At 37.1% G+C, this 15,926-nt stretch overlaps 2 protein-coding genes across 8 annotated transcripts in view; one reads left to right on the forward strand and one right to left on the reverse strand.

The window, feature by feature from the left end:
- LOC124429437 (fasciclin-2) overlaps positions 1-13,153 on the forward strand; it is a 66,868-nt gene extending 53,715 nt beyond the window's left edge. For 5 of the 7 annotated variants that reach the window (XM_046974738.1, XM_046974737.1, XM_046974733.1 and 2 more), the window contains 4 exons: positions 6,359-6,490; positions 6,636-6,705; positions 7,607-7,732; positions 9,030-13,153. In XM_046974738.1, the coding sequence (XP_046830694.1) occupies positions 6,359-6,490; positions 6,636-6,705; positions 7,607-7,732; positions 9,030-9,171 (470 nt within the window). In that variant the 3' untranslated portion in view covers positions 9,172-13,153. Of the gene's footprint in view, positions 1-408; positions 6,491-6,635; positions 6,706-7,606; positions 7,733-9,029 lie in introns of those variants that run through there. The other 2 variants (XM_046974736.1, XM_046974739.1) reach the window with 2 other exon arrangements.
- Positions 12,827-15,471, reverse strand: LOC124429451 (galactosylgalactosylxylosylprotein 3-beta-glucuronosyltransferase I). The gene is made up of 4 exons (XM_046974771.1): positions 15,203-15,471; positions 14,187-14,707; positions 13,727-14,023; positions 12,827-13,642 (listed from the first exon to the last, which is right to left on the reverse strand). The coding sequence occupies exons 1-4, from the start codon at positions 15,300-15,302 to the stop codon at positions 13,544-13,546; spliced, it is 1,017 nt and encodes a 338-aa protein (XP_046830727.1). The 5' UTR covers positions 15,303-15,471; the 3' UTR covers positions 12,827-13,543.
- Between the last annotated feature and the right edge of the window lie 455 nt (positions 15,472-15,926).

The following is a 15,926-nucleotide window of genomic DNA, read 5'->3' on the forward strand; positions in this document are numbered from 1 at the left end:
TTAACGATTCAAAGTCGTACTTTTGCCTCTGTTTCTTCTATATAACAAAATGAGCAGGGAGAAGGGCGCGACCAGGTTGCATTGTCACGATTATCTCTAATTTCACGATTAATTTTTTTGCTCGAATGTTGTTTGCAAGAGAATGATTTTCATGATAATTTTAAGGCCCTTCGCCCCTCGCGTAGAGACATGCATCTGAGATTTCTCATCTAGTCTAGTTTTTTTTTTATCTCTGTCCGATCTCGTTGGGTCCCCGTAGTAAATTGTTTTAGAAACAAGAAATTACAGAAAAGAAAAAAAGAAAAAGAAAAAAAACGAAAAAAAAACACACACACACACACAATGTACATTCACGACTAAAAGAGAAAAAAAAACATACCTTTATAAGAGACGCTTTTTATCATTCAGAATCTACAGGCAGCGTTGTGGACTACACAATAGTATCATCTGGGGATACTTCCAAGCTCGCCGTGACCGCCATTGCCACGACAATAATGATTCTATTTTCAAACATTTAAAATCGTCGTCTCTCTTAGGACCGTATCGTTATATTAAATTAATTCCCTCCTGTTGTTGTTCTTTCTCTGTAAATTGTATAACACGCAAATTTAGTACTCTCTCTCAGAGCGAAAACGAAACAAAACACCTACGGCACTTACTGCTACCCGTTACTTACACCGCTGGCTATACGACGAGTCTACGTATACAAAAAAAATATACTACGTATCGCTTACGTTATTATCGTTCGACATTTGTTTTACCGGGATTTTTATTTGTTCATCGCCGTCGACGATTCACGTTTATTATTATTACTTCTTCTATCTCTCCGCACAAGCCCCCCCCCCCCCCCCCGCCATCCCCAGGACCCCTTTTTTTCTCTCATTTCTTTTTCTCGATGGATAAAAGACAAGAAAATATTTCTTTATTCAGCCTTTAATCCGCCCGTGAAAACGAGCTATACTCGTCGCATACGTACACGATTACATTGTATATCAGAATATGCGCGTGAAAAGATATACATTCTTCTCGCTACGAAGCATCGACTTTTTATGCGTCGATTTACGCGTTGAAAGTAAAACGGATAAAAGTGAAACGAAACAAAACAAAACAGAGACAAGAAGGAAAGAGTTGATAAAAGAGTTCCGTTAAAATTCTTCTCGTCCGTATAGAAATGATGTAAAACTATCGGCACACATACACATACATTCCGAATTTAGTAGTGCATCGAAAATAGCGTTTAAGGGAAAGAAAAAGAAAGAAAAAGCAAATTATTCCCCCACATTTTTATATCTCCATATTATTTATATATGATGTATATATACGTATATACGTGCGATACACACACATAGCGTATCTATAGATAATTATTATTAATTGCTCCCTCCTTTAGACGAATTTATTAATACGTTACTTCTTCCTTTTGGTTTTCCTTCAATTTTGTTTCCTTCCTTAGGCGAAGCTTAACGCGCTATGTCTCTTCGGTGTTGTTTAAGTTTTAAAGGGTTACAGAGTACGAACTTGCTTTTCATATTTCAATTCGAAGCGTTATTAGTGCTCCGCACGATGAACTGCCAATTATTTTTTGATCGTAGGTGCGTCTAGTTTCTTTCGCAAAGATAAATTTATAGTTTAATTATTAACGAAATATATATCGGTCTTGTACAAAACACAATCTCGAAATTATTCGTCGAATGGAAACGTCGGTGCAACGATAAAAAGTAAGAGACAAACGAGGAATAATTGTTCTTTCCGTTTTGTTTTATTTCTCTTCCTGTCTTTTGTTTTTTTTTTTTGTTTTTTTTTCTTCTTTTTCTCTTCTTCATACCACGGCATACGTTTGCGCGTGCTCTACGTGTGTTTTGTACAGTCGTGACGATAGTTTGGTGCATATACGATAATATAATACACATATAGGTTTCTATTTTCACGTTGAATCTAAGAGAAATAAAAGTTACTTGCTTTAGATTGGCCTAAGGTTAAATGCTACAAAAGCAAAAGAAAAAAAGAAAAGCGTAGAGAAAAGCCAACGGATAATATTTGCAGAATAATTTGGCGATTTGTTTTTTTTTCTTTCCTCCTATCCGCGTATTCCCTTCTAACAGAAGGTTGAAAAGAGACTCACTCGATGTTCTCTCGTCTGGACGATGCGCGTGTTTCTCGAGAACCAAAGAATCCCCAAGCAACCGAATCTCGGATCTCGGATCTCGGACGTCGTTATTGCGACGTTAACAAGACGCGAATGTGTGAAAAGCGGACGTTACCGTGCGAGCGCATACGAGGACGAACGAGAGAATCGATCGATTGGATAGACTCTTGCATTTTTTAATATTTTTCTTTTTTTTCTTCCTCATTTTAGTTTTGGGCTCACTTATACGCGCAGTCGCGTACGATTCTTTTCTCTTCTTTCTTTTTTTCTTTTTATTGGGATTTTATTCAGTCATTAATTTTGCTTAATTAGTTTTTGGAAAATACATGTTTAGTGCGCATGGTCTATGTGTTATTATTATTATTATTATTATTATTATTATTATTATTACTACTACTACTACTGCTACTATAATTATTATTTACTTATTATTACTACTACTACTATTATTATCATCATCATCATCATCATCATCATCATCATCATCATCATCATCAACATCATCATGATGACGCATAGGTAACATTATTATGTTCATCATCATCTCTTTAAGTAGTTATTATAAATCTATTATTATTATTATTTTTATTATCAATATATTATCATAATATCTGTTGATATTGTACCACTCCACTGTATTACTACAACATATTATCGTTAGTATTAGTAATTACCAATACCATTATCATTACCATTACTATTGCAACCATTGTTAGTTGTTACAGGAAGGATCAATTTTTCTCACGAACAGCGAAGCGATCGAATGGAGATTGATCTATCGATCGAAGTACGACTCGAAACGAAAATCTCGTCGTTTGATATCCGAAATTTGTCTCGATCTCTATCGACTTTACTCAAGTGCCTAATTTAATGTGAAAAACGACGGCGAGATTTTCGTCAAAGACGTTCATTGCGAATCTTTTTATTTTTTTTCCCCTAGTGTATACGTATACGACATAAATTATTATTTATTCGAGTGTGCCTGGGTTTTTGGATATATACATACATATACCTATGTATATTAAAGGCCACCATACCATCTCGCATGGCATGCGCTGCTTTCTCTCTCTTTTTAATCTCGTATTATTATTTTTTTGTTTAATTCGTTCGTTCGTTCGTTCGTTCGTTCGTTCGTTTTTAGTTTTCCTTTTACTTCGGTTTCTACTTTGATGTCATCACGGGTGTTTGCTCGTGCGGGCCCGCACGCGGGCGCGCATACACACATGTCTATATATATATGGCTGCGTGCGTGCGCGCGCGTGTGTGTGTATATGTGTGTATGTACGTAAATATATCCTTAGCTCTTAAGAAATTTATGATCGATCTGCCGAGGATAATATATTCGAGGATGATAGTAGAAATATACATACACATGCATACATATATGTATACATATATATGTATATAAATACGCACTTGTATCGAGGGAGAAAGAGAAAGATCCAATGTCGGAAAGGTGGAAGAAATCATTCCTGCTAATAATGAAGAGCGAAAAAGATGAAAAGAAAAACGTTTAGGAAAGCTGTTTTTTCTTTCTTTCTCTTTCTACCAAGAAAATTATTCTCGAGTGGATACAAGATACTCGGGGTTGTTGCATTCGCGAAGCTTCTGCGTTGCATCGTCTTTTAAAGGTCTTCTACTTGATCTTATCGATATACGGATGACCAGACGACGATAAGAGAGAGAGAGAGAGAGAGAGAGAGAGAGAGAGATCATTGATGCTCTTGAAAGCAAATTCGTTCAAGGAACTCTCGTAGAGAAACGAACGGTGTTGTTATAAATAGTACACTTTAAAGAGGAAATTGAGAAAGATGGAAGAGAGGATGGCGAGGAAAGGGAAAGATTCGTGATATTCGCGTGCTAACGATGGCTAGAAGAGAGAGAGAGAGAGAGAAACACGTAGAAAACGTAGGTCAAGAAACCGCAAAGATCTATTTTCGAAGTGGCTCTTTCGTCCAAAGTCTCTTGAGAGGAAGAGAGAGAGAGAGAGAGAGAAAATTCGCCCGCGTGCCATGGACGACGTTGATGCGATAATAGTGTTTGGCTTTCTCTTTTTCTCATTCGTGTTTCGAACGTTAGAAAGTTTATCGCTTGCTCGCATTCGTGACGAAAACACGTTTAAGCCTTCTCTTTTCATCGTTTCTGAAATAAGATTGAAAAGGAACCGTGAGAATTTGGATTTTATTTTTATTCTGAACGGTCCGTTTGATATTTCATGTTTTATCTTTTTCTCGTGTCTATGCTTTTTTCTTTTTTTTTTCTTGACGTGTTTTGTTTTTACGCCTTTCATACAATTTTCTCAAACTCTTTCTCTCATCTGTCAACCGTTCGTACCCACCTCGTCCTCTTTTCCGGGATATATTAAATGGAAGAAAATCAACAAAAGAAAAAACAGCACATGCGTCGTTGGTCGTATTCCAGTAAAATATACAACACTTATATGATGTAACATGTACAAAAAACGTATCTTTGTATTAAATATTAATCTTAGATAGCATTTACACGCGCGTTTAAGGATTATGTATTAGCCTAGTGCCTACATGAACATGCTCGTATTTATGGTGAGAATTTAGAAACGTGTGTGTAGCCGTCATTTTCCTTCCTGAGGAACGTGCAAAACATTGTAAATATTAGACGCATAACAAACGGAAAATATATGTCAATGTACCAAGGAAAAGAGATATAAAGAAAAGGAAAGAAAAAAAAAAGAACGAGCGATCTCATCGAAAACGCGTCGAGGGAGAAGCCATCGTCAAATCCGTCAGTATTTTTCACATTTTCCTTGATCGACCGAAACTACAAGGAAAAGAATAATGGGGGAGGAAACTGTCAAGTTTCTCGAGTCTCTAAAAAAAAAAAAAAATAAAAGAAAATTTGGGCCAAAGATCTGCACGAATTTGAGATGGTTTCTTCGCCAGCCGTCTCCTTTATTTGTTTTTCTCGCTTCTCATACACTCCATCTGATATTTTTTTTCTTTTTTTTCTTTTTTTTTTTTTTTTTTCTTTTTTTTTTTTGATACAAAAAGAAAGAAAAACGAAATTGTCCAATGGGAAGCAACGCGCGGCAAGCAAGGACGGTAAATATGCCTGTACTACACACGCATAACAAGAGAAGATACAACAAAGTAGTATTATTACACGTATCTACTATTATCTGCATACACACGCACACGCACACATGTATATCACATTTTATTGCTACAGTAGTGTGAATTGTAATTGAAAGAAAACACAAAAAAAAAAAACTAAAATAATAATACTAACGAATAAAAATAAAAAAAAGTAGCAAAGGAGGATGCGCGCGAGGAGGCACTCGATGGAAATGCTTTTTTGTGAAGGTAGCACTTACGTAGATTAGCGAAGGCTTAGATGGAATTAAAAGAGAAAGGAAAAAACCAAGTAAACAATTAACACACTAGGCGTATTCGTCATAGGCGTATTTATCGAACGTAGCTTTTTCATCCCATTTTTTTTCCTCTTACACGGATATTTCCCTTCCCTTCTTTCTTTTCTCTCAGCTTTATCGCGACCAATAGTCTAACCTTATTCTCTTTCTCTCTCTCTCTCAGTGTTGTTATTGCGTCGCTGTATCGTTGTTAATCTACCGCTTCTTTTATCTCTGTTGCTGCACTGCTACTCGTAAAGAGTTAACGCCTGACTTGTGTACGCTATTCCTCTTTTTTTTTTTATATTATCACATATTCTATACTTATTAATCGTGACATGTACTACACATATGTATGTAAAACCATCGTTAACTTTGGTTTTTCCGTAAAAACCCGCTTTGATAAAGACGGATTTTTGGCACGTACCCAAAAACCCATGTTCGACAACGGTATCACCTTTACTTCCAGCCCCCATCAGCCCAACCTACCGTCTTGTTTCTTTTCAGGATACTAAAAAACGATTGTACGAAGCGAACGTGTCAGGTGACATCGAGACGAGCATTGCGTTAGGATTATATTGATTGTAGTTACTGTGTAAAATAATCAAAAAGAAAAAAGATGGAAAGATGAAATTCGTACACGAAATCTCGTTCAATCGTCTCGTCGAAAATGTTATTTCGACTTGTCACCAGGCATTTTCGCGACACTCGAGCTTTTTGCACTAACGAAACCGCAATGAAAAAGGCTATTACTATTTTTGCAAAAGCTTTCGACATAAAACGTTCTTGATACATTCATCCTTTTTCTTTTTTTGTTCCTCTTGAAGGTCTAGATACGACGGTGGTACATCATCAGGGTCCTTTGATATCCAGCGCCGCGATAATCGGTATCGTTATCGCCGTGCTCTTCATCATCATCGTGATCATTGACGTGATATGCTGTTGCGCGCACAAGACGGGTACGTATAGCGAGAGAACACATCACTTTCCTCCCTTCTTTCTCTCTTTTTTTTTTTTTCTTCTTTTTTTTTCCCCGTGAAAGTAATATTGAAAATTGATCGAACGTTGCTACGTTCAATCGTATCACGTATGGTATGATTTCAGGAATCATATATTATGTATGCGAACGATCTCGACGGAAGCCCGTCGACGAGGAGGACGCCAAGCTCGGCAGGTAAATTAATTAATTCTATCGATTTTCTCGTGCGCGAAAAATTTTCCCTACGTATCCACTACGTACATTCACAGACATATTTTTGACAAATGCACACGCGCACGTACATCTGTCGTACGATCGACTTTTCCGATAGTTCGAAGATTTCTTATCTATTTGCAATTCGTGAATATACATACATACATATATATCTCGAGATTGTTCCGTTGATTCCAATTGAAGAAGAAAACGAAACGAATAAATAATTATTTACGAATATTATCGACGATGTAACTGGAAACATAGATAAACAGGGCACGTTCATTAAAGTCTTCAATGAAATCAGGCAAATGAAATAAATATGCATCGTTGATAATAATATTTGTGAATAATAATCGGACGAGAATCGCTCTCCCTTATATAAATCATCTTCTACATCCTACATTTACGCTTTGGCAAGTCTGGCGCTATAGTATATATTATATACATACATACATACATGATATTTATCTATATCGCATCATGTTTTTTCTAATTTATACCGTCCGAAGACTCTCTCTCTCTCTCTTTCTCTCTCTCTCTCTCTCTCTCTCTCTCTCTCTCTCTCTCTCCTTCTTTCAACGAGCGTCTCTTGATCTCGACGTATTTACTTACCGCGTCTACTTTACTACTCGTTCGATAATAAGCTGCGGGAGAGAAATTTCTTCCGCAAAAGACTTCAATGCGGAAATACTATGAGAAGATCGTTATATAAGACGGAATTTCGTATACTGCTTTTTCGAGGTTTATTAGAGGCACGAGAATAAAAATAAAAATAAACAAAAAAATAAATAGAAAGAATATAATGAAAAACGCAACACATAGGACAAATACTTTTAAAGATCCTCTCGCATTTTTCTCTCTTTTTTTTCTTTACCGGTAGTCTTTACGGTTGGCGGTTTCCATTGCCGTATTGCGACCAAAAAATGGCCAATGTCGCCGGGGTGACGGCCATCCAAGACTCGGGTAGTGGAAAAAATACCATTAGATTGGTCAAACACACTGCCATGTAAGAGAAATATGACGATACGTATATAAGTGAATCAGTAAGAAGCATGAATGACCCGTACGAGGGCTTTCTGACACGGTTTTCTACTTGGCATGTTTCTCTCTCTCTCTCTCTCTCTCTCTCTCTCTCTCCCTCTCCCTGTTTTCGTTTTCTCTTTCTTTTGCTTTTGTTTTCTTTTTTATCCCTGTCCTGTCCCCGCGCGCGCGCGCGCATTCTCCTTCCCCCCCTTTTTCAACCATCTCTCGCTCTTTTTTTGTTTTTGTTTTTTTTTTTTTTTTTTTATTTGAACCTATAAAATATCGCAATTTCTAAAAAGTAAGAAAGGATAAATAGTACATATAGAGAAAAAAATTTGTTGTTTACGTTCGTAACGACGAAAGAGCGAACGTTTCTTTGCATTAAATTTTTCTTCCTACGTTCTGTTGTTTTTACCGCCAACCAAAGAAACGTCAATAAAATCGTACATCGCTCTCGGTTCATCGTAATCGTCTACGTTGCTAAATATATTTATATTCTTTTTCACAGCTCTTATTACGTTTCAGCTAGCTTGCTCGTCATTATTGCTCGGCTTATACTCTATTCTCTTTTTTCTCCTTCTCCTTCTCCTTTCATTTTTCTCGTCAATCTATGCGAGCATATTCATCATCGCTTCTCGTAAATCGATCAACTAATATCGCTAGAGCTTTGGCCATGTTGCATGATAGACACTCGAAATAATTAGTTAACGATTATAGATAGCGCACTTACCACTTTTCTTTTCTTCCTTATTCGTTGTAATAAACGCTCGTAACGTCTTCTCATTTTCGTCGATCGAAAGGGACAAATGAGAAACGTTGAACGAGAGAGAAAGAAAAAAAAGGGCTTAACAAGTAGCTCTCATCGAGTATACTTGACACCACACTCACGCACACATGAGCGCTCGCGCGTGTTTGGTCCGTTTGCGAGTAACACGATACCACCCCCGGTGTTTCACGTGAGCAGAGAAAAAACAAATATCATCGATTATCAATTTTATTTCTTTTTTTCTTTGTGCGCGTGCATAATGCTCCACGAGTGATTAGCATGTTTGACCTGCTACGGTACATTACGTTGCATCCATGTTGCACCTTTGCGACGCATCTTTCGACACGCGCTCTCTCTCTCTCTCTCTCTCTCTCTCTCTCTCTTTCTCTGTGTGTGCGTGTGTGTGTGTGTGCGCGCGGTGTGCTTACCGAGAAAGGAGATAATCAGTTCGTTCGACGTGAAACTTTTCCTGTCTCTTAAACGAGAAAAATAATAATAAATGTGGATTTTTCAGAGACGAGAAGGAGCCACTCAAGGAGGAGAAAAAGATAACACCGATCATCGACTCTGGATTACGTAGGGAAACGTCGGTCACCTTCGATGGCAAACGATCCGTTTCGAAGACTGGTTTCGTTGGAAAGGATTCGGCCGTCTAGATATTCTTCCGGCGTACTAGATTGTAAAAGATCCTCCTCTCTCAAAGTAGATACGATATATATTTACGTACGCCTTCTTTTTCGGGCATCGTTCAAAGAAAAAGTGTTCTCGAAAATTTCAACGAAAAATTATAAATTTGGATGACGGTACATTCGTGAACCCGCGCTCATACACGTAACCTAATAACAGATATACGCGTACCAAGGGAAAATCTTTTTTCTATCGTAAAAAGATCTCTCAAAATAATTTTTCCCACGGTCGATTACACTTTACGACGTTACGTTTGATTCGTATTCCCTCTTTCCTTTTGATTCCAATTAATCGGTCGGATCGAAAAAAGGGAAGATCGCATTCGAGACGTTCGTTTGTGAGTGTGTGCGTGCGTGCGTGCGTGTATGTAATATTAACGTAGCTGTTTATGAACAATCGTAAAGGAAGTCTTAGATCAGATTTCAATTTTCTCTACTCTCTATGTCTCTCTTTCTCTCTCTCTCGCTCTCGCTCTCGCTCTCTCCCTCTTCTCTTTCTCTTAACGATCTTTTTTTCCTTTTTGGAGAAAAAGATCGAAAAAGCAAGGGCAATCAGCTAAACGAAAGTACGATAGAGAATTTCGATCAATGGATCGTCGTTTTAGAGATAGGAACGCATTCTGAATGTATTTCTAACGTATTACTTATATATATCCAAAAATGGGAAGATAAAATTAAAGTTGGGTTAGATCGATCGTTTTATGAGAGGAAGAAGGAAAGAAGAGAATGAAAGAAAACAGCAACGATAAGTGAGAGAAAAAGAATGTACAAAATTCATCACGAGCATTGGTAGAAGGATGTATCGATAATTAGTTGATCAATGCTGCTTCGAGGCACTGTTTAACAAAATAGAGAATAATCACGCAGTCTAGTACGCTGGGTAGCATAAGTGCGTTCGTGCCGGATCATCTTACTTTTTTCATGAGATATCAGGCACGAAGACGAGATCCGAATCGCGTGCTCTGTCGTTTCTTACCTTCTCTCGATGACCTTCCGAAGCGAAGAAAAAAGAATGGAATAAAAAAAAAAGAAAGAGATACGTTTGAATGAGAAAAGTGTGGAAGAAGAAAAGAAAGCAATGACGAGAGCAATAAGAGCTCCTCGGAAGAAGGTCGGCAGAGTTTCATTACTCTATATAACGTGTATATATATTTTTCAATATTATTCTCCCTGCTCCTACGCTTACTTGTCTATCTACCTAAATCCGTTCGATATTCTCCTTGATTTGAAGAAACGATAGTCGATCTTGTGATTTTCATTTATATTTGCGATTATCCGCATTTTCTTTCTTTCTTTTTCTTATTTTCTCTCGTATCCTTCGTTCTTTTAAAGACTGACTGACTAACTGACTGATTCTTTTTCGTTTAATCCCGAAATCATATTTATTACGATTCAAATCTTTTCTTTCCTTTGTCGTTTCATAGAAATTCATTTTATTCTCATCGAACGCTCGTTCTTTTTGTTTCCTCACATTGCTCCTCCAACATGCCAAAAGATTTACGTGTTCTCTCTCTCTCTCTCTCTCTTTGAATCGTTATCGCTTGGTCTTTCAATCGTACATTTCGTTTCGCGAGCGAAACTACGATTTTTCTCGTTGTGTATATTTTCGTAGTAAGAGGATTGTCTTTTCTCGCGTTAGACAAGATTTTATGTCGAGGACAACGACGAAAAAACGCGCCTGTTTTTGTCCCTCTCGTTTCTTTTTAATACGTGTTTCGAGCTAAGGTGCGTACTTACGATAATTTTCGATAAGTATTGAGAAGAATCGCAAAGTAGCTGACCACCACTCGCGTTCCCCTAGAGAACGTCACATTGGCGAACTCGACGATAGAAAAAGAAATTTGCTCGTTGATAGGATCGTTATTCGATAAAGTTTGCGAAAAGTCGACGAGTATGTAGTTACTTAAATACATACTATATAGAAAAATATATATCCACGTACGAGCAAGTACTTGACATAGAGGAATTGTATGACCCTTGTGAAACTCGATCCGCTACTACTCTCTAGTATTATTAATTGTAATTTTTTAATTTTTATTTTATATTACTTTTAACTGGCGTTGGAACAAAACGAAAAATCCGCTCGCTCTCTCTCCCCTCCCCATCTCTCTTCGAATATACTTAGATACATACGTATATAAGGTGAACGTAATCGATGGCATTTCGAGGGATCGTTTCGTAACTTTTTAAGACGGTAATTATAAATAGAAGAAGAAGGAGAAAAAATAAGAATGCGGACGTAAGCTTGCCTGTTCCACGAAACGATTTGCCTGTTGTACACGGAGTCCGCACCTACGATAAAACTTTGCTCGTTCGAGTTTATTCATATTGTTCGTATATCGAAAAGAAAAGAAAAAGAGTTTGAATTTCAAAAATCAAATTCGAACGTTCGAGGTTGTACCGTAGGAGGAAGTTTACGACGTGAGACACGCGTGAACTTTTCTTGCCCTTTCTAAAGAATAAAGAAAGAAAAAACAAATATATATATATATATATATATATTAAAAGTATGTTGTATAAGACGGCTTCTTTGCAAAAACGCAGTTAAAAATGTGATACGTTTTTGTAATTACGTGCTTGTGAACGTTTTTCGCCCCCTCCCCTGTAAGAATTAAGGATGATAAATTTAGGGAAAGTTTCGATAGAATTAAAACATTGTACGCGAGTTCGCTGAAAGTCGCGTTCGCGAGAAAGAAACTTATCAAAAGACTAAAGTCTCTTTCGAACTGGATTTCGAAAAATTCTACAAAGATCCGTCGAAACTTTGATTTTTTAGTTTTTATCTTGCAAAGGCGACTTTCAGCGCGAGTAGCTTTTTTACGTAACGTGACAAGGAAGAGTTTTGCCAAATATATAAGTACTTATTAGCTCTTAAGTCTTTATTAGCTCGTAACGACATGTGAGGACTAATGATGTATGTGCGTGCGTGCATGTGTGTGTGTGTATATATATATATATGTATATACATATACATATACACACATATATATATATGTGTGTGTGTGTGTGTGTATATATATATATGTGTATGATGTATATACACATGCATCGATCGAGACGAAGAGAAAAGTCGAAACAAAAATTATCGAGATCGACGCAAAGTTGTTTGGTCTTTCTCGACGATGATGTTTCAAATTGGAGGTAGCATCAACGTTACACTTTACTCGTTCAAGCGATTTTTGTATCCACCGCTAAAATGATCGTAAAATGGGACAAATGAAAAAAAAAAGGAAACTGGAGCTCTGCATAGCTTCTCCTGAAAATCAAAAGAGGGCAAAAAATATTACTGCGCAGCTTCCGGTTTAAAAAAGAATATTAACGATTATTATTATTATTATTACTATTATTACTATTATTATTATTACTATTATTATTATTACTATTATTATTATTACTATTATTATTATTATTATTACTATTATTATTATTATTATTATTATTATTATTATTATTATGATTAAAGGTTCGTAGGTGTAAGGCATATTTTTTATGTATGCTTTTTCTGTACGCGAAGAAACGTACCCGAATAAAGACATAAAGACATTTCCAAAAGCCAAAGGAGAGAAAAAGGAATGATGATAAAAGGGACTCGCGAAATTTTCGCAATGATCGAATCTAATAGGAATTTTTTTTATAAATACATTTATCCTTTATTGGTTTATTTTAATATCAGGAAGAAATCTAAGATAGAAAAAATTGGATCGCCGCGTCTGATAGAAGCATGTGCGCGTAAAAGGAATATTATAAAATTCTTTGAATTATTTGAAAAGAAATAGCTGCTTTAAGAGACGATATCGATGAAATTAAATGTCAATGATCAAAACTAAGTAAATGAAAGGCGTGAATTATCGTTGAAAGAAAAAAATAATTTATTAGCATTGCCCTATCGCGATTGATTTAATAAGTATTAATAAGTATTAATAAATATTGAAAAATTGTAAAAAGGAAAAAATCTCTAAATAGTGATTGACCTGATGAAACATCGGACGATAATATATCATTATGATTCGTTGGTATGATACATTCCTACCTTATTGACGATTCCCATCGCGCGCGTCTCGTAAAATTGTGCGCACGCAAAGGAAAAAGAAAAAATATTAATTTTCGTACGTTTTTCTTTCTTTTTCCTTTTTCTTTTATCCTAAGAATCAACGACGCCTCGTCGTCTTCGTATGCGAAACTATTTTCTTGATGGCACACGGTCGATACGTTTGACTATATGCAAAACGTATCGGTGCTCTCATCGCTCGCTTCGATTCGTGTTTAGACAGAAGGAGGTGTAATCGAAGACACTTGTTTGTTGACAAGTAAAAATTACATCAACATTAATAAGAAATAACGATTAGACCTCTATCCCCATATCCGAACGTTTTCCCTTCTTTATCAATAGCTGTTCGACGTTCAGCCGTGGTGGTTCTGTTCGCGTATGCCAAACGTATATCTAAAATCCGTGTAAAGAGTTCATTTAAATATAGATTATGTATTCTTAATTATCCAAAAATAGAGATTATCCCCTATTACTCACTTTTGTACAAAAGTCTGCTAAGGGCTCTAACTCGTCTCTGGTAACAATTTGTCGAAGGATCTCGCTCTCTTGATACCCACCCTGCACATCGTAAGAAAATACGGCATCGTTATTCTCTAAGAGTAGCTTCAGGTTAATGGCAAAGCCTGCCATATCAATAGGGAACGGTCTGTCGGGTTTCCAAGCGGCATTAAAACCAATAACTTTATTGGTGGCATTATCACAGATAGGTTTCTCCACCATTAGACCACCGACGAGACCAACCGGCCAAACACCGACCTTCCGAATCTTCTTCATCTGAAATCAATGGGGGCGGACGGGGGATGGGGAGGAGGAGTAAAGCAATTGCCGGTTAGACAACAATAGTCCGTTTAGGAAAAGCTTTTTAGATTTGTTTTTTTTTTTTTTTTGTTTTTTTTTTTTTTTTTATATATATATTGTTTTTTAGACCTCTCTTCACCTCTTGGAACAATTTCAGGGAATAGGTATTGTCGTCGTCGGCGAAGAACACTACGCCATTGTCGTTCGACTTTAGATTCTTTCTGAGCCAGTGCAAAGCGGCATTTCGTTGCTCGACGCCTCGAGGCTTCTTCCAATTGGGATCATTTTTTCCGAGCTTATAATTGGGCGGAGTAGCAGCCGCCAGGTGGGTGTAAATCAAGCAGCTTTCCTCGAGCAACTTTGAGACGAGCCTCGTCCTCTCGGGCGAGTCCTCGACTACGATCCAATGGAAGTTCGGTACGAGTCGAAAAGTTTGGGAAAGTCGCGTTAATTCGGCCTTTTGTACGGCCCTGGCGAACGTAGGTGTTATCGCATATACCGTTGTTTTATCGTTCACCGTCGCTGTCTTGTTCAAATCAAATATCTTTTGTCTCACCAACATTATTTGATATTGAAGCATATCTTGCGTCTCACGTTGATCGGCTAGCAACAATTCTATTTCTTTCCTCATCTCTTGCCACTTTTGCAGTTCCTGATAATCTAACGAAGAAAAATCATGCGTAAGAAATATTCGAAAAAGTGTCTCAGGTCAAAATCAATTTAATAAATGCAACGTTAATAAATATCTATTATATTTGGATATCGTGAAAGTATACGATTCCCCGCCACGTAAAAAGGAGAGAAAAGAGACGTAAAAAGGCGGTTACATTCGAATCGAAGCGGGCAACATTCTGATATTTCTTCTCTTTTCTCTTTTGCCCCCTCGAAAATAGCCCGACAAACTATATACTTGAACTTTACGCAGACTAAAATTTATCCATCGATTTCAATCGAGCGCTCGTCTGACCGACATTCTTTCAAACTATTTAAATTTGACATCAAAGCTGTCTACGGAAGCGGCCATTGGCGTGACGGTTCTCTCTTTCTCTCTCTCTCTCTCTCTCTTCCTTTCTACATGTATCATACACTCGCAGCAGCAGCAGCAAGCAAAGACACGGGGAAAATATAACCTACGGATTGGACAAACATACTCACAAGTAAATTGTTGTACTGCGATAAGACTAATCACGAAGAGACCGAGAAAGCCCTTTCCACAGGAGTATGTCAAGTATCCGAAAAGCATAACGCGTTTCATGATAAATTAGTCGCTCGACGAAACACACTCTTTCATCTCTAGGTCACACCTTGTCCAAATGGTCGTTCATGTTCTTCGAACCATGAGCTGACATCTACGTTCCTTACTTTCTATCCTTCCAATAGTTTTAGATTCATTCACTCGTGATGGCGCTCTCGAGCGTGTCTCCGTCATGAGTGCCAATTATCAATTCGAGCTCTTTCTTTTTCTCTCTTCTTACTCGAAATATTATCATATATATATATACATATATATATATATATATATACATATACATATATATATATATATATGTACACATATATTGTAATAAGCGAATCGAACAAAGTAAAATTCTATTAGCCAACATTCGTAGAAGGCTGGACTAGAAGCGATCATTCCTTCTAGTGACAAAACTATTGACTCTTCCTTTCTCTTTCTTTGCAACGGAGAAAAGTCCCTAAACCGATTCTGCCATGTTAACGTGAATAATACGGTAGGTGGCGAGAGTGGTCAGAATGATGCAAAAAAGAATATATACCCATCGGCAGAGAGAAGAAGAGCGATATTTTACCAGACTTTGAAGCTCGAGAACGATGGTCGAAAAGAATGAACGAAGTTAATCATTGTGATTATTGTTCGAAG

The sequence above is a fragment of the Vespa crabro genome, chromosome 15 (genome assembly GCF_910589235.1).
Source record: "Vespa crabro chromosome 15, iyVesCrab1.2, whole genome shotgun sequence".
Classification (NCBI taxonomy): domain Eukaryota; kingdom Metazoa; phylum Arthropoda; class Insecta; order Hymenoptera; family Vespidae; genus Vespa; species Vespa crabro.

Coding starts and splice junctions, on each gene's coding strand:
- LOC124429451 (XM_046974771.1), bottom strand. CDS start 15,302: ATGAAACGCGTTATGCTTTTCGGATACTTGACATACTCCTGTGGAAAG. Junction 14,708..15,202: donor CGCAGTACAACAATTTACTT/GTGAGTATGTTT, acceptor TTTCTTCGTTAG/ATTATCAGGAACTGCAAAAG. Junction 14,024..14,186: donor CCCTGAAATTGTTCCAAGAG/GTGAAGAGAGGT, acceptor CATTGATTTCAG/ATGAAGAAGATTCGGAAGGT.